At 46.0% G+C, this 18,843-nt stretch overlaps 1 protein-coding gene across 1 annotated transcript in view; it reads left to right on the top strand.

Annotated features, from left to right (window-relative positions):
• LOC116977288 (cytosolic phospholipase A2 zeta-like) overlaps window positions 1-18,843 on the top strand; it is a 69,441-nt gene that overhangs the window by 15,229 nt on the left and 35,369 nt on the right. The window contains exons 5-9 of the mRNA XM_033027784.1: window positions 64-104; window positions 3,520-3,562; window positions 6,470-6,536; window positions 12,036-12,214; window positions 15,341-15,454. Coding sequence (XP_032883675.1) covers window positions 64-104; window positions 3,520-3,562; window positions 6,470-6,536; window positions 12,036-12,214; window positions 15,341-15,454 — 444 coding nt within the window. The remainder of the gene's footprint in view (window positions 1-63; window positions 105-3,519; window positions 3,563-6,469; window positions 6,537-12,035; window positions 12,215-15,340; window positions 15,455-18,843) is intronic.

Genomic DNA, 18,843 nt, shown 5'->3' with positions numbered 1-18,843 from the left:
TTGAAAGAGAAAGTTAATAACTCAGTGCCGGAACCTGATTGTATTTAAACCTGTTCCTTTCAGGATGACCAACAACTGCAAGTGGAGTTTCGCTTAGAAAAATCGTGAGTCTTAAAATTATATGTCCGAGGATTCATTCAGAGGAACAACAGTGACTGTTATTCCAATTATAATGAGCACAAACTGCAGATAGCTGGAAATCCAAGTTAAATACAGGAAAAACTGGAAATGCTCACAGGACAGACAGAATCTGTGGAAAGAAGAATGGTCAAGTGCGGGAGCCTTCAACGGAACTGAGAAAGAGAAGGAACATCTTAGTCTCGATAGCGGAAAAGTTTGGGGTTGGGTTTGTGAGTAGTGGTGAAACAAAGGGAAAAATCTGGCCGTTTGGCAGTAGGCCAGAATGTACACATGTACAAGAAGGATTTGAGTATAGGAGCAGGGAGGTTCCAGAATGTACACATGTACAAAAAGGATTTGAGTATAGGAGCAGGGAGGTTCCAGAATGTACACATGTACAAAAAGGATTTGAGTATAGGAGCAGGGAGGTTCTACTGCAGTTGTACAGGGTCTTGGTGAGTCCACACCTGGAGTATTGCGTACAGTTTTGGTCTCCAAATCTGAGGAAGGACATTATTGCCATAGAGGGAGTGCAGAGAAGGTTCACCAGACTGATTCCTGGGATGTCAGGACTGTCTTATGAAGAAAGACTGGATAGACTTGGTTTATACTCTCTAGAATTTAGGAGATTGAGAGGGGATCTTATAGAAACTTACAAAATTCTTAAGGGGTTGGACAGGCTAGATGCAGGAAGATTGCTCCCGATGTTGGGGAAGTCCAGGACAAGGGGTCACAGCTTAAGGATAAGGGGGAAATCCTTTAAAACCGAGATGAGAAGAACTTTTTACACACAGAGAGTGGTGAATCTCTGGAACTCTCTGCCAAAGAGGGTAGTCGAGGCCAGTTCATTGGCTATATTTAAGAGGGAGTTAGATGTGGCCCTTGTGGCTAAGGGGATCAGAGGGTATGGAGAGAAGGCAGGTACGGGATACTGAGTTGGATGATCAGCCATGATTATATTGAATGGCGGTGCAGGCTCGAAGGGCCGAATGGCCTACTCCTGCACCTAATTTCTATGTTTCTATGTTTCTAAGGATGGCAGGCAAACATGGGCAGTCTGATACAAATATAAAGTGAGAGAGTTACCTAAAATTGGAGGGTGGTTTTTGGTATTGAGTCCTGCAGGGAGCATTGACAGTGTGCCAGTGCTGAAGACGAGATGTTGTTCCTCAGGCCTTGCATTGGACCTCGTTACAACGCTGGAGGAGGCCACAAGCGCAGAGCTCTGAGTGGGAGCGGGGTGGTGAATGAAAGTGGCAAACAACGGGGGTTTTGGTTGTTCCATTGAGCGTTTGGTTCCTCCAGTGTAGAGTGAACGCTGAGTGCAGTACACCAGACTGGTGAATCATTGTTTCACCTGGAAAGACTTTCAGTCCCTGGAAGGAGGGAGTGGAAGAAATGAAAGGACAGTTATTGCCCCACCTGTGGTTGCCTTACGACAGAGAATAACAGGTGGGGATGGATGAGCAAACAAGGGATTCGTGAAGGGAAGGATCCCTTTGATCTGCGTGGTGGCGCAGCGGTAGAGTTGGTGCCTCTCAGCTCCAGAGACCTGGGTTTGATCCTGACCTCGGGCGCTGTCTGTGTAGAGTTTGCACGTTCTCCCTATAACCGTGTGGGTTTTCTCCACTTTTCAGCGTTCCAAAAACGTGCAGGTTTGTAGGTTAATTGGCTTCTGTAAGTTGTCAACAGATTCAATCCCCCTCTGATTAAAGAAGTCCCTTCTCATCACCTTTCCAAGGGTACTTCCTTTTATTCATAGAAACATAGAATAAACACATGGAATATGGGTGCAGGAGGAGGCCATTCGGCCCTTCGAGCCAGCACCGCCATTCATTGTGATCATGGCTGATCGTCCCCAATCAATAACCCGTGCCTGCCTTCTCCCCATCTCCCTTGATTCCACTGACCCCTAGAGCTCTATCTAACTCTCTCTTAAATCCATCCAGTGATTTGGCCTCCACTGCCCTCTGTGGCAGGGAATTCCACAAATTCATTCTGAGGCTATGGCCTCTGGTTCTGGAATCTTCCACTTGTGGAAACATCCTCTCTACGGCCACTCTATCCAGGCCTTTCACTGAGGTCCCCCCTCAACCTTCTAAACTGCAGCGAGTAAAGGCCCAGTGCTGACAAACGCTCATCATATGTTAACCCACTCATTCCTGGGATCATTCTTATCAACCTCCTCTGGACCCTCTCCAAAGCCAGCACATCCTTCCTCAGATATGGGGCCCTAACTGCTCTCAATGTTCCAAATACTGTCTGACCAGTAGCTTATAAAGCCTCATCATTACATCCCTGTTTTTATATTCTAGTCCCCATGAAATAAATGCTAGCATTGCATTTGAATTCCTTATTACTGAGTCGACTTGCAGATTAATTTTTTGGGAATCCTGTACCAGTACTCCCAAGTTCCTTTGCACCTCCGATTTCTGAATTCTCCTCCCCATTTAAAAAAATAGTCTACGCCTTTATTCCTACTACCACAATGCACGACTCCACACTTTGATATGCTGTATTCCATCTGCCACTTCTTTGCCCACTCTCCCAACCTGTCCAAGTCCTTCTGCAGAGTCCCTGTTTTTTCTAAACTACTTCCATCCACTCTCCTTTGTCTATCCCGCTATTTACTTCATCAAAGAATTCCACCAGGTTCATCAGGCAAGATCTCCCCTTCACAAATCCGTGCTGACATCAGCCTATTTTATCATGAGTACTCATTTAAGTACTCAGATACCTTTATAATGGACTCTAAAATCTTACCAACCATCAAAGTCCGGCTAACCGTCCTACAGTTTCCACTATTCTGCTTTTCTTCCCCCCCTTTTTTTTAACAATAGGTGCAGGAGTAGGCCATTCGGTCCTTCGAGCCAGCACCGCCATTCAATGTGATCATGGCTGATCATCCCCAATCACTACCCCGTTCCTGCCTTCCCCCCCATATCCCCTGACTCTGCTATCTTTAAGAGCCCTATCTAGCTCTCTCTTGAAAGCATCCAGAGAACCTGCCTCCACCGCCCTCTGAGGAGTAATATTTACAGTTTTCCAATCGTCTGGAACCACCCCTGACTCTAGTTATTCGTGAAAGATCCCTACTAATGCCTTCACAATCTCTAAAGCCACCTCTTTAAAGCCACAATCTCTAAAGCCAGGGGCGCATTCCTATTAAATCTTTCCCCTCTCACCTTAAGGTCATGAGTTAATCTGCTCCAGGGTCTCTGGATAAAGGTGTTTGCTCTATTCCATCTCCCTCCTCCTCATTGTACAGTGTTGTGACTGGTCCAGCACAGTGGATGGGGGCTTAATATTTCAGTGACTGTGCAGCTTGCCTCAGTTGGGTGGTGGTTCCACCCATCACTCTGTCCCCCACTACAATGCAACCTTGTTCTGTCTTTGCAGTGACGATCCTCCAAACGAGATCATCACCAACGGTGTGATTGTGGTAAGTTGGTGTTTTATCTGCAATTCACTGGATTTAGCTCAAATCACTATTTACCTGCCAACTGTTGGATTATCGAGACCACTCCAACAAAATAAGCACATATCAAATATGGTTGACTCTTGCCTGTCCTTGAAATGACCACAAATGGACCATAGATTACTTTGCTAGCCACAGCCATCTCCCATAAACCAGTAACATCATTAGTTCCATTTCCTCTTTCTCTCCAATGCTCCCTTCCATTTCCAATTCCCTCCAATGTGGAATTCTCTGCCGGTTCTCTGGATACTTTCAAGAGAGAGCTAGATAAGGCTCTTAAAGATAGCGGAGTCAGGGGATATGGGAAGAAGGCAGGAACGGGGTACTGATTGGGGATGATCAGCCATGATCACGTTGAATGGCGGTGCTGGCTCGAAGGGCCGAATAGCCTACTCCTGCACCTATTGTCTATTGTCTATTTTTGCAGATATAGTTCCAATATTGAACATGTGATGTCATCCAGAAAACCAGTCATTGTCGCTGAGTGATACAGCGTGGAAACAGGCCCCTTTGGCCCAACCTGCCCACACCGGCCAACATGTCTCAGCTACACTTGTCCCACCTACCTGCATTTGGCCCATATCCCTCCAAACCTGTCCTATCCATGTACCTGTCTAATGGTTATTTAAACATTGGGATAGTCCTAGCCTCAACTCTCTCTTCTGGCAGCTCGTTCCATACACCCACCACCCTTTGTGTGAAGTAGGTACCCCTCAGATTCCTATTTTTCCCTTCACCTTAAACCTATGTCCTCTGGTCCTCAACTCACCTACTCTGGACAAGGGACACTGTGCATCTAACTGATCTATTCTTCAAAAATAGGTGTTTTACCAGCCTGAAACCTAGCACTTTTATTCTGCGCACCCATAGCCATATCATAGAACACACTGTAGCACAGGGACAGGCACTTTGACCATTCTCTGTATATCCATGTGCCTTTCGAAAAAGCCTCTGAAATACCACCATCAAATCTGCCTCCACCACCATCCCTGGCTATGTGTTCTTGGCACGCACCACCCTCTGCATTAAGAACAACCTGTCTGCGCTTCTTCTTTAAACTTTACCCCTCTCTCCTTAAAGCTATGCCCTCTAGTCCATGGCATTTCCACCTTGAGGGGAAACAGCTCTACTCAATCTATGCCTCTCATAACTTTATATACTTCTATCATAACTTTACATACTTCTATCCCATCAACCATAAGTTGGGCCGAAGGGCCTGTTTCTATGCTGTATGATTGACTCACATTATGCCCTCTAGTATTTGATGTTTCCATGCTGGGCAAAAGATTCTGACTGTCTACCCATTTTGATCCCTCTCATAATAGACAATAGACAATTGACAATAGACAATAGGTGCAGGAGTAGGCCATTCGGCCCTTCGAGCCAGCACCGCCATTCAATGTGATCATGGCTGATCATCCCCAATCAGTACCCCGTTCCTGCCTTCTCCCCATATCCCCTGACTCCGCTATTTTTAAGAGCCCAATCTAGCTCTCTCTTGAAAGCATCCAGAGAACCGGCCTCCACTGCCCTCTGAGGCAGAGAGTTCCACAGACTCACCACTCTCTGTGAGAAAAAGTGTTTCCTCGTCTCCGTTCTAAATGGCTCTTTCTATAACTCGTTCTATAATGTTATATATTTCTATCAGGTCTCCCCGCAACCACCAGCATTCCAGAGGAAACAATCCAAGTCGTTCCGACCTCTCCCTGTAGCTAATAACCCCAGGTAACATTCTAGTAAACAACCTCCCCACCCTTTACAAAGCCTGTAATGGCCGACTAGAACGCAATATACCAAATGTAGCCGAACCAAAGAGCTATAAAGCAGCCAGGGCCGGCCTTAGGAGGTGCGGGGCCCAATTGGGAACAATTTTGGTGAGCCCCAGGTTCCCAGCCAAGGTCTGTAGAATCATAGAAATATAAATAAAGTCTATTATAGACTTTATATCTCTATGGTAGAATGGAAAGTAATCAAAATGTGCCCTTAAAAAGTGCCTGCGAGTTAATGGGCCAAACAGATCTAAGCTACATTTTAATATGAAATTACATACATGTAAGCCTACAAGTAACAAACAAAATGCGTGGATCACCTCTGAAAAGTACATAGTTACAATACCACTTGGTTTAGTGACTGTGAAATGAAAATAAAAGTTATTTAATTAACTAGATCCTGGCAAACCAATAACCATTGGTGAAAAACCAGTCCAGGCATTACATTTTGGGCTTCAGCCCCATCCTACCCTTTGGGCTTCTAGCCAGGGGCCACAGTCCAGAACCAGGGGCCACAGTCTTAGAATATAGGGGAGGCCATTTAAGACTGAGGTGAGAAAAAACGTTTTCACCCAGAGAGTTGTGAATTTGTGGAATTCCCTGCCACAGAGGGCAGTGGAGGCCAAATCACTGGATGGATTTAAGAGAGAGTTAGATAGAGCTCTAGGGGCTAGTGGAATCAAGGGATATGGGGAGAAGGCAGGCACGGGTTATTGTTTGGGGACGATCAGCCATGATCACAATGAATAGCGGTGCTGGCTCGAAGGGCCGAATGGCCTCCTCCTGCACCTATTTTCTATGTTTCTATGTTACAATGACATGGGAATTGCAAATGTAAGATGTTTCAGAGCCTTCACGCTCATCACAGGGTAGGGGTTGTCCTCAGATCCAAGATTCACCTGCAGTGAGCAGCATTTGAGTTAACTTGTCCTTGTGGTGTCGAAGATGCTGAAGTCGTGCACCATGGGCCAACTTTTCCAAGCATGTGCAATGCAGTGAATCCTGTGGGAAAAGGGACACTGCAGTGACGAAACTTAAGCCTTTCTCTATTAGACTGTGTGGTGTAATGCTGAGCTGACCCTTCTTTTTCATTCTGGAATAGGCACAGCCCTGTACTTGTGTGCAGACTAACGTGAGGAATGCCAACAATGTCCACGTGGCAGGCACAGGTAAGTGAAGCAGACCATTTATTGACAACAGCATAGCAAGTCAACGGAGCCGGGCAGAGTGTATAATGCATGTCAAACACCATATGGCCCATAGTCAACTTACTAACTAATAACATGAATTATAAATACAGTATCAACCTATCATTGAACATTAATCACAGTGGCGCAGCGGTAGAGTTGCTGCCTTACAGCGAATGCAGCTCCGGAGACCCGGGTTCGATCCCGACTACGGGTGCTGTCTGTACGGAGTTTGCACGTTCTCCCCGTGACCTGCGTGGGTTCCCCCGACATCTTCGGTTTCCTCCCACACTCCAAAGACGTGCAGGTTTGTAGTTTAATTGGCTTGGTAGATGTAAAAATTGTCCCTAGTGTGTGTAGGATAGTGTTAATGTGCGGGGATCGCTGGTCGGCGCGGACCCGGTGGGCCGAAGGGCCTGTTTACTCACTGTATCTCTAAACTAAAAAAACTAAACATAAAAAGCTGGAGTAACTCAGCGGGTCAGACAGCACCTCTGGAGAAAAGCAATAGGTGATGTTTCGGGTCGAGACCCTTCTTCAGATTGAGAGTCAGGGGTAAGGGAAACGAGAGATATAGTTGGTGATATAGAGAGATATAGAATAAATGAATGAAAGATATGCCAAAAAGTGATGATGATAAAGGAAACAGGCCATTGTTAGCTGTGGGCCAGGTGAAAATGCTGCAGACAATGAGACTCAACAAGACGACTGAAGCTGGTACAACTTGGGTGGGGGAGGGATGGAGAGAGAGGGAAAGCAAGGGTTACTTGAAGTTGGAGAAATCAATATTCATACCGCTGGGTTGCAAGCTGCCCAAGCGAAATATAAGATGCTGCTCCTCCAATTTACATTTGGTGTCACTTTGACAATGAAGGAGGCCGAGGACTGAAAGGTCAGTGTGGGAATGGGAAGGTGAATTAAAGTGTTTGGCCACCGGGAGATCAGGTATGTGGGTTTAGTGCAGGCAAATACGTGATGGTCTTGGCATCATGGTCGGCAAAGACATTGTGGGCAGAAGGTCCTGTTCTTGTGCTGTATTGTTCTATATTTTATGTTCTGGATGGCCAGGAAAGGTTTGGAGGGATATGGATCAAGTACGGGCAAATGGGACAACTTGGAAAGAGCATCTTGGCGACTGTAAATGAGGTGGGGTGAAGGGCTTGTTTCTATGACGTATGACTCTATAAACCAGTAGTGGTCTCCTAAAGGTCTGCATAATGGATCTCAGTCCCCATCTGCAGCATATCCACTTTGTTTTAATGTATAAATTCCCATTCATGTTTGAAGTGTACTCCTCAATCTGCCTCTACTCTTCCCCAAGCTCTGCCTTGATAACAACTTGATCCAGAAACAGACGTATCCACATTTCATCCATGTTTAAGAAGGAACTGCAGATGCTGGAAAAATCGAAGGTAGACAATTGCTGGAGAAATTGGAATTCCAATTTCAGGTAGTCCTTGCTTTCCCATCCTCTTCCCAGCTCTCCCACAGCCCACTGTCTCCTCCTCTTCCTTTCTTCTTCCCACCCCCACATCAGTCTGAAGAAGGGTCTCGGCCCGAAAGGTCACCTATTCCTTCGCTCCATGGATGCTGCCTCACCCGCTGAGTTTCTCCAGCATTTTTGTCTACCTTCACATTTCAACCATGGTTATTTTGTAAATTACAAAGCTGTCAGTGGAAACAGTTTACCCATTCAAACTAGTTCTATGCTATCCTTTGCATCCACTCCCGACACACTTGGAGCTATTTGCAGAGGCCAATTCACTTACAAACTGCACGTCCTTGGGATGTGGGAGAAAACTGGATCACCCGGAGGGAACATGTGATCACAGGGAGAACTTGCAAACTCCACAAATACAGTTCCCGAGGTCAGGATTGAACTTGGGTCTCTGGTGCCGTGGGATAGCAGCTCTACCAGCGGAGGCACTGTGCTGCAAAGCCCTACCTAATTTTGAGTGATAATGGAAGATTGTCTTTCAGATCGGAGGCCCGACTAGTGTTATGCTTCAGGGCTTGGTGCTAAGTCCATCGTTGTTTATAATCTATATCAGTGATTCCGGTGAGAATTGTTCGAAGCACGATTAGTCACTTTGCAAATGACGCAAAAAGAGGTGGCATCGTAAACAGTGAAGATGGTTTTCATGAGTGGAAGCTTGATCAGCTGGTCTGTGGAAAGGCAATAGTGTTTGATTCAGACGGAACATAGAAAGGTGTGGTGCAGGAACAGGCCCCTGAGTCCACAATGTGTCGAACATGATACCAAGCTGAATGAATCTCATCTGCCTGCACATGATCCATTCCCTAGATATCCACTATCGTATCTGCCTCCACCACCACCCTGAACAGCGTGTTCACATCTTCATGGGGGTGCTGTCGAGTATGGCTGCCCTGCCTGCAGCTGTTTGTCCTTTCAACCTTTTTTATGTTTGGTGAGTTAGTGTGTTTTGTTTTGGAGGCCTTCTAGTCTTTTTATGTGTGGGGGGGGAGGGGGAAACTTTGTTTTCAGTCCCTACCTGGTCGGAGATGCGGTTTTCCTCCGAGCCGCATCTTCGCCCCTTCCTCGCGGCCTACCAACGGGACTGGAGCGGCGTTTCCTGCCGGGACCGGCCAGAACTTCAGCTTCGGCAGCGGTGCAGCGCTGAAGCACCATCGTGGAGCGGGCGATGCCTTACCCGGGTCGCCGTGCTGAGACCGCCGACTCCAACATCGCGGAGCTGTGGTCGCGGAGCTTCCAGCTGCGGGCGGCGCTGACTCCGAACACCGCGGAGCCTGGGATCTTTCGCCGAGATCGGCAGTGTTGGAGCTCCGACCAGCGCGGCCTGTGGACTTCGGGAGCCGCGGTCTCGGGAAGGTAGCAGCCGTTCCAGACACTCCAAGCCGCTGAGAGTGTTCTCCTGACGCCGGAGCTCCATCATCCGGCGAGAGGGCATAGAAACATAGAAACATAGAAATTAGGTGCAGGAGTAGGCCATTCGGCCCTTCGAGCCTGCACCGCCATTCAATATGATCATGGCTGATCATCCAACTCAGTATCCCGTACCTGCCTTCTCTCCATACCCTCTGATCCCCTTAGCCACCAGGGCCACATCTAACTCCCTCTTAAATATAGCCAATGAACTGGCCTCAACTACCCTCTGTGGCAGGGAGTTCCAGAGATTCACCACTCTCTGTGTGAAAAATCATGGACAACTGTGGGGCCTCAAATGAGGGCCTGAAACATCGGGCCGCCGTCGCGACGACTGTGGAGGCCTCAAATAGTCCCCGACCGTGGGTGAACAAGAGGAAGAGGACTGGACTTTGCTGCCTTCCCTCATAGTGGGAACCAATGTGGGGGGATGTTTTTATGTTCAATGTTAAATTCTTTAATGTTGTGTTTTACTTTTATTGGTGTGCTGCAAATAGCAACTCAAATTTCACTACACCAATTGGTGTACGTAACAATAAATGTCCTTTGTCCTTTGCCTTTGTCCTTGTTCATGGTGATTCTGTACATCTACCCTATCTATGCTAGGGTAGTGAAGAAGGCTTTTGCACGCTGGCCTTCAGTCTAGAATTGAGTACAGTAGTTGGGATGTTTTGTCACAGTTGTCCATGATTTTGGTGAGGCCGCACTTGGAATATTGTGTTCTGTTCTGGTCACCCTGCTCGAGGAGAGATGCTATTAAGCTTGAGGTGTCGAGAAGATTTACAAGGATATTTCCAGCACTCGAGTGCCTGAGCTATGGGGAGAAGTTGTGCAGCCTAGGACTTTATTCCTTTAAACTAAGGAGGTTGAGGGGTGACTTGCAGATGTGTATAAAATCACGAGAGGAATAGATAGAGTGAATTCACAGAATCTCTCTCCCAGTGAAGGGAAATCACAAAGGGAACAGCGGAAAGATTTAATGGGAACCTGATGGTCGACTTTTTCACACAGAGGGAGGTGGGTATGTGGAACAAGCTGCCAGAGGAAGTCGATGAGGCAGGTAGAGTTACAACATTTAAAAAGACAGTTGGAGAGATACATGGATAGGAAAACGTCATAGGGATATGGGCCAAATGCTCATTCATGGTTCTAGCTTGGATGGAGCATCATGGTGAAACCCCTGTCCCACGGTACAAGTTCATTCCAAGAGTTCTCCCGGGTTTGCCCTGATTCGAACTCGGAGATTTACGGTAATGGCCACTCGTCGGTACTCGGGGCTCTCGTGGACATTTTTCAACATGTTGAAAAATCTTCACGAGTCTTCCCGTGCTTATCTGCCGTTAGCGGGTCTTCCCGAGTACCTGCCGTTAGCGAGCTCCAACGTTCATTCTCCCTGGTTACCACGAGTTTGATTTTTTTAAAACTCGGGAGAGCTCTTGGAATGAACTCATACCGTGGGACAGGGCTATGAGCATAGATAAGTTGGGCTGAAGGGCCTGTTTGATCTACAAGGACCCCATGATCTACATTTTTCACAAATTCTGGGAAGAAATTTTCAGAACCTATGGGTTTTGATAAATTTGGTAAACATACACATTTTTACATTTGGTAATTTGCCTTCATAATTCCTCCTTGATGGACAAAAAGAAAGTGAGTGTGGACAAGTTACTTGATGATTTTTGTTTTTGGAATTAGTGTTCGTTGACATTGCTGTACAGTGTTGAAGAGTTAAATTGCAAAGAAGAATTGGTTGAGTTCCTCTCTGGATCAATGGATGTTTTTAAGGCATAGACAGATTCTTGATTAGTACAGGCGTCAGGGATTATGGGGAGAAGGCAGCAGAATGGGGTTAAGACAGAGATATAGATCAGCCATGGCAGAGTAGACTTGATGGGCCGAATGGCCTAATATTGTTCCTATCACTTACGAACCTCTGATAAAGAGTCACCCCATGCTGTGATGTGGTTGATTTGCTGAAAGCAAATTAATAATGTGAAATGTAGGTGCTTCATCAGTGCCTGCAAAGACTGCATCTATTACCAATGCATGTCATGTCATCTCAATTTACAGATGGCTGACCTTCCTTGGATCTCTATTTTGACGTTGACCCATAAAGGGTTAAAACATTCAAATGTTTTTGGTCTAGAAATCTGCCAATTTGTGTTCACACATTATCGCGTTGTGTAGTTGTTCTGGATTTCCAGACAGATCTAGATAGTTCCCAGGGGGTGTCATTGAAAGACACACCATGGAAACAGGCCCTTTGGCCCACTAAGTCCATGCTGACCATCGATTGCGCATTCACAGTAGTTGTATGATATCCCCATTCCTCATCCACTCCCTACACACAAGAAGCAATTTTACAGATGCTTGTCGACCTGCAAACCTGCACATCTTTGGGATGTGGGAGGAAACTGGAGCTCCAGGAGGAAATGTATGTGGTCAAAGGGAGAACGTGCAAACTCCACACAGACAACAATCGAGGTTAGGATTGAACACGGGTCTCTAGCGCTGTGAGGTAGTAACTCTACCAGCTATTTATACTCAGATGTACCATCTTGTTTTTACTCCTGTAGGTGTTAATATTCAGTATAATGTGTTAATGAATGTGGATGGATCCGTTGAGCAGGAGCAAGTCACCACTCGCAAACCGCTCGCAAATCCAGTGTGGAACGAAAGGTGTTCCTTCCACATCAACAGCAACTTGGACCCGCAATTGAAGATCGACCTCATTCAGAGCAGTACTGAATTGCAGGTAAACTGCACCCGCTACACTCACCCCAGTTTACGCCATACCACTTAAGGGGCTGTCCCACTTGGGCGACCTAATCCGCGAGTTCTGGCGCGTTTGCCCTCGACTCATACTTGCAGCATGGTCGACACGAGGTCGTAGGAGGTCTTCGTAACTCTCCTTCATGCTCGAGAGTGGTCTCCGTGTACTCGAGGCCTCAGCTAGGTCGCGGCATATTTTTCAACATGTTGAAAAATGCCCGGGAGTAAAAAAAGGTCGCCATGGAAAAAAATTGATACTTTTTTTACTCGTAGGTTTAGTCGTAGTAAGTCGGCATGTTAGTCGAGGGTAGTTGAAGGTAGTCGTAGATAGTCTTCATCATAGTTGAAAGGAGGTCGAAGGAGATCGAAGGAGGTCGTCTTCACTATTCGGTGTCCAATTTTCCCGAAGTTAGTCGTAGCTAGTCGAAGATAGTCTTCAACATAGTGGAAGGAGGTCTTCAACAACATTTTTTCAAACTCTCCTAAACTCTTCTAAACTCGCTAATTAGGTCGCCCAAGTGGGACAGCCCCTTTAGTATAGACAGCAGCATGCGATCACACTTTGATCCCTGTTCAAACCAGCACACCTACAATAAAGAACATACACCCGCTTTGCCATTAAATTTCCACCTCTCCTTAATTAGTTAGAAATTTTATTGGAAGAATTATGAGGTGCCTCCATTTATGTGGCCAGTTGAGCAAACGTTAACTCATGGTGGCGCAGCGGTAGAGTTGCCAGAGACCCGGGTTCCATCCTGACTACGGGTGCTTGTCTGTACAGAGTTTGTACGTTCTCCCCGTGAACTGCATGGTTTTTTCTCCGGGTGCTTCAGTTTCCTCCCACACTCCAAAGACGTGCAGGTTTGTAGGTTAATTTGCTTGGTAAAATTGCAAAGTATCCCGAGTGGGTGTAGGATAGCGTTAGTGTGCGGGGATCGCTGGTCAGCGCGGACTCGGTGGGCCGAAGGGCCTTTTTCCGTGCTGTATCTCTAAACTAAGCTAGTAGGATGGTTGCCTATATTCAGAAGGGACATTCCACTGCTTCACATATTTTAAAATGGCCAGTCCCTTGACCTTTGAACCATTGAAGTTCTTCCTCGATACGTGGCATATATCCTTGCTTTATTGATAATTCCTAGTTATCTTTGAGTAGATGTTGAACAGCCTTGAATCACTGTGTTCCCTTTGGTAGAGGCCCTTCCTCTGAACATAGAACAGTGCAGCACAGGATCAAGCCCTTCGGCCCATAATGTCCTTATCGAAAATGATACAAAATTAAACTGATCTCCAGCCACGGTCCATATCCATGTGCCTATCTAAAAACATCTTAAATGCCAATATCATATCTGCCTTCCCCCCCCATTGATGAACTGTACACTGCAAGGGCCAGGAAGCAGGTGGGTAAGATCATCTCTGACCCCTCTCACCCTGGCCACAAACTCTTTCAATCACTTTCCTCTGGAAGGCGACTTCGGACTGTCAAAGCTGTAACAGCCGGACATAAAAACAGTTTTTTTCCACAAGTAGTAGCTCTACTCAATAACCAAACAACTGTGGCCTCCTTTTGCTTTGGTATTTAATTTCATTCACATGTTTAAACCATAATGTTTTATTCTTAATGTTTTAATGTTTTATGTTTTATTCTTAATGTCGTGTTGTTACTTGTGAGTGGAGCACCAAGGCAAATTCCTTGTATGTGTACATACTTGGCCAATAAACTTATTCATTCATGTACTCATTCATTCATTCATTCACTCATTCATTCATTCATTCATTCATTCATTCATTCATTCATTCATTCATTCATTCATTCATTCACTCATTCACTCACTCATTCATTCACTCATTCATTCATTCATTCACTCATTCACTCATTCATTCATTCATTCATTCATTCACTCATTCACTCATTCATTCACTCATTAATTAATTAATTAATTAATTGATTGATTAATTAATTCATTCATTCATTCATTCATTCATTCATTCATTCATTCATCTCCATGCACCCACCATTTTCAGTGTAAACTAATACTCTTAGTGCCAGGAATTCAACTAAGCAACAAGCAGCAGTGATTTGTGTCCAAGATAAGTTCAAGGGGAACATGAGTGAGCCATAGGCCCCGACCTCGGGTGATCACAGAGGAAGAGGACTGAACGTTCTGGTACCTTTCCCCTCAGCGGAAATTTTTGATTCTGTTGTGGGGGGACGTTCATGTTGAATTCTATAATGTGTTGTGTCATTTTTCTTTCTTTTAATTTTTCTATGGATGTAAGGAAACTTAATTATTTCTTCTATGTAAAACACTTTAGGTTTAACGCGAGTTGATTTAAACATGCTATATAAATAACATTTACTTACTTACGTGATCAAATTAGTTTGTGGGACGCCATGTCAGCTGTAAGTTCGAAAGTGGCTGCAAATAATTTCTTTAGACTCTAGCAATCTATAGCAATCTATTGTGTACAGTTTTGGTCTCCTAATTTGAGGAAGGACATCCTTGTGATTGAGGCAGTGCAGCGTAAGTTCACGAGATTGATCCCTGGGATGGCGGGACTGTCATATGAGGAAAGATTGAAAAGACTAGGCTTGTATTCACTGGAGTTTAGAAGGATGAGGGGTGATCTTATAGAAACATACAAAATTATAAAAGGACTGGACAAGCTAGATGCAGGGAAAATATTCCCAATGTTGGACGAGTCCCAAACCAGGGGCCACAGTCTTAGAATAAAGGGGAGGCCATTTAAGACTGAGGTGAGAAAAAACGTTTTCACCCAGAGAGTTGTGAATTTGTGGAATTCCCTGCCACAGAGGGCAGTGGGGGCCAAGTCACTGGATGGATTTAAGAGAGAGCTCTAGGGGGTAGTGGAATCAACGGATATGGGGAGAAGGCAGGCACGGGTTATTGATAGGGGACGATCAGCCACGATCACAATGAATGGCGGTGTTGGCTCGAAGGGCCGAATGGCCTCCTCCTGCACCTATTTTCTATGTTTCTATGTTCTATAGGAATGTGTAAGTTACCTTATCACAGATATGAAATACATCAGTAGAGCACTTGGAGGTTTGTAATCTAAGGCTCTTTTGAACACGTGTCCAACTTCACAGGAGGACATGAGTGTTGAAATGTCGAAGGAGACCTATGTGGTGGGCTCGGGCTCCGTGCCACTGCGGCAGCTTCCTCTGGGGAAGAACAGGGGTGTTTCTTTACCCCTGGGACAGGTGAGCAAAACTGGCAATTACTATCCATGTGCAGTCGGAATATCCTCAATTTGTTAATATTTCAGCCGTGTTCACAAGCTATCAAGTCTGGGGCCTGTTGGGCCAAAGGGCCTGTTTCCATGATGTGTGACTATGAGTCTGAGATGCTGAGATTAATAGTGTTCATAAGGGATAGGAACAGAATTAGGCCATTCGGCCCATCATTGGGGGGGTATCTGCTTCACATGCGATCCTGAGCTTCCATTTTCTCAGCACGTTAATAGTCCCCCCCCCCCCCCACCCACTCCCACCTCTCTGCCTGTGGCTTCTTGTACGGACCAGTTCTGACGTAAGGGTGGGGAATGCTGTGGATGCTCAGCGGGTCAGGCAACGTCTGTGGGTGGGGATGTGGGAGGGAGGGACAGAGTTCAGCGTATTAGGTCAATATTATTTCAAGGACAATAGACAATAGGTGCAGGAGTAGGCCATTCGGCCCTTCGAGCCAGCACCGCCATTCACTGTGATCATGGCTGATCATCCCCAATCAGTACCCCGTTCCTGCCTTCTCCCCATATCCCCTGACTCCGCTATCTTTAAGAGCTCTATCTAACTCTCTTGAAAGCATCCAGAGAACCGGCCTCCACCGCCCTCTGAGGGAGAGAATTCCACAGATTCACAACTCTCGGGGTGAAAAAAGTTTTTCCTCATCTCCGTTCTACATGGCTTACCCCTTATTCTTAAACTGTGGCCCCTGGTTCAAGACTTCCGCAACATCGGGAACATGTTTCCTGCCTCTAGCGTGTCCAATCCCTTAATGATCTTATATGTTTCAATAAGATTCCCTCTCATCCTTCTAAATTCCAGTGTATACAAGCCCAGTCGCTCCATTCTATCAACACATGACAGTCCCTCCATCCCGGGAATTAACCTGGCGAACATACGCTGCACTCCCTCAATAGCAAGAATTTCCTTCCTCAGATTTGGAGGCAGTTAGGCAGGATAATGGCAGCCTGCAGTGTTGTCTAGGTTCATCCTCTGTAGATGTTGTCTTGTCTGCTGAGTGTTTCAGGTATTTTCAGTGTGTGTTCCCTGTTTCCAACACCTGCATTTCTTTGCATTTCTCTCCACAGCCGCTGCCTAACTTGCCAGACCTTCCCAGCATTGTTTATTTCAAACTTCCAGCAGCGGGCAGTGATTTGTATCTCTCAGCTCCAGTGTTATGGTTTTCCCCTCTTGAGTCCAGTCTACTCCCTTCTCTGTACACTTCCTCCAGAGAGGCCAGCTGCCTTTGACATGTTTCACCACCGACACTTAATCCACACATACGTGTCACAGCCAGTCTCTCAGTCTCGTTGGTACAACAGACGTCACTTCATTTCCAGATTTTCCCATTTTTGATGAAAGATATTTTACTAACTGAAATTCTTCCACGGTAGATGCTGCCTGATCTGCTGAGTGTCTCCAATCCTGTTTATTTTTTATTCAAATATTCTAATGTAGGCAGATTTTTTTTTTCTTTTGTTCTAAAGCAGGTCAGTTTTAAAACCAAAAAATGCCTTTTATGGGAATAATATATATATTTTTTAAGTAGTTCAGCTGCTGTTTGCAATTTCAACACCTCTCCACTAAATAATAATTTAGTTTATTATTGTCATTTGTACCGAGGTAACATGAAATGCTTTTGTTTCGTCAATGACAATGGACAGCTAGCATTTATTAAACATATCCTGTTATGGTTCTTTTTAAGTACTGTTGAAACTCTGAAAGCTCTATTAGTAACTCTGCAGAGGCACGATAGTCTGCCCTCTCCTCTGTAAGGGGCTCTTAAAAATAGCGGAGTCAGGGGATATGGGGAGAAGGCAGGAACGGGGTACTGATTGGGGATGATCAGCCATGATCACATTAAATGGCGGTGCTGGCTCGATGGGCCGAATGGCCTACTCCTGCACCTATTGTCTGTTGTCTATTGTCTATTGATAAGGTTCCACATGGTAGGCTGCTCTGGAAGGTTACATCGTATGGGATCCAGGGAGAGCTAGCTAGCTGGATAGAGAATTTGCTTCATGGAAGGAAGCAGAGGGTGATGGTGGAAGGTTGTGTTTGGATGGTGAGGGGGGGAGGGCAAGACTTAACAGGAACATGAATGGCAACTTTTTTACACAAAGGTGGTGGATATATGAAACAAACTGCCAGAGTAGTTGAGCAGGCACTGTCAAAAAGTTTATAAAACATTTGGACAGATACATGAATGGGATGGGTTTAGAAGGATATGGATCAAACGCAGGCATGTAGGACTAGAGTAGATGGGGCATGTTGGTTGGCATGGGAAAATTGGGCTGAATGGCCTTTTTCTCTGCTGGATGACCATATGACTGACTCTTATCAGGTACTATCGCTGAGGTGCGCAACTAGTTGCATCCCTCGGGCTTGAAAAGGATCCATTTATTCCTGTTTTCTATGACAGCCAGTTTTCAATCCATGCCAACACTCTCTCTCCAATACCTTGGGCTCTCTATGACCCTGGTTAGGCTGCATTTGGATTATTGCGTGCAGTTCTGGTCGCCCCTTTACAGGGAAAATGTGGTGGCTTCAGAGAGGAGGTTGACCTGAATGCAAGTGCCTGGATGTGATGACGTCGTCTATAGGGAGAGGCTGGATAAATGTTGATTGCATTCTCTATAATGTCGGAGGTTGAGGGGAGACTTGATAGAAGTGTATAAAATTATGAGAGGCTCAGATATGGTGGACTATCTGAGTCTATCCGTGGGTGGAAAAATGTCCAACACCAGCAGATGTGCGGGGCAAGTTTTTATACACAGACAGTGGTGGGGCTCCGGAGGGCTGAAGACCGCCGATGGGAACATCGCGGAGCGGTGGCTGTGGGCGTCCAGCCGCGGGCGGCACTGATTTCAAACACCGCGGGGCCTGGGATCTCTTGCCGGGCTCCGACCAGCGCGGCCCGTGGACTTTGGGAGCCACGGTCTCCGGGGAGGAAGCGACCGTTCCAGTTACTCCAATGCCGCGGAAGAGTGTTCTCCCGACGACGGAACTCCATCATCCGGCGAGAGGGCCTATAACATCGGCCCGCCGTTGCGGCGACTGCGGAGGCCTCAAATAGGCCACGGCCTTGGGTGAACTAAGAGGAGGAGGACTGGACTTTTTAGTGCCTTCCCTCACAGTGGAAAGTGTTGACTCTGCTGTGGGGGGACGTTTATGTTGAATTCTATAGTGTCTTTTTTCTTTTTTTTCTTTTATATGGATGTATGGTAATCTGATTTCTTCTCTGTAAAGCACTTTGGCTTCAACGGGATTTAATTTAAAAGTGCTATATAAATAAAAATTACTTACTTGCTTACTTACTTAGTGGTGGGGGCATAGAACGTGTTGCAGGGGTGGTGGGAAGCAGTTAC

The sequence above is a fragment of the Amblyraja radiata genome, chromosome 9, assembly GCF_010909765.2.
Source record: "Amblyraja radiata isolate CabotCenter1 chromosome 9, sAmbRad1.1.pri, whole genome shotgun sequence".
In the NCBI taxonomy this organism is placed as follows: domain Eukaryota; kingdom Metazoa; phylum Chordata; class Chondrichthyes; order Rajiformes; family Rajidae; genus Amblyraja; species Amblyraja radiata.
Note: the sequence above shows the minus strand (reverse complement) of the source record. Positions and strands in the feature narration are given on the sequence as shown.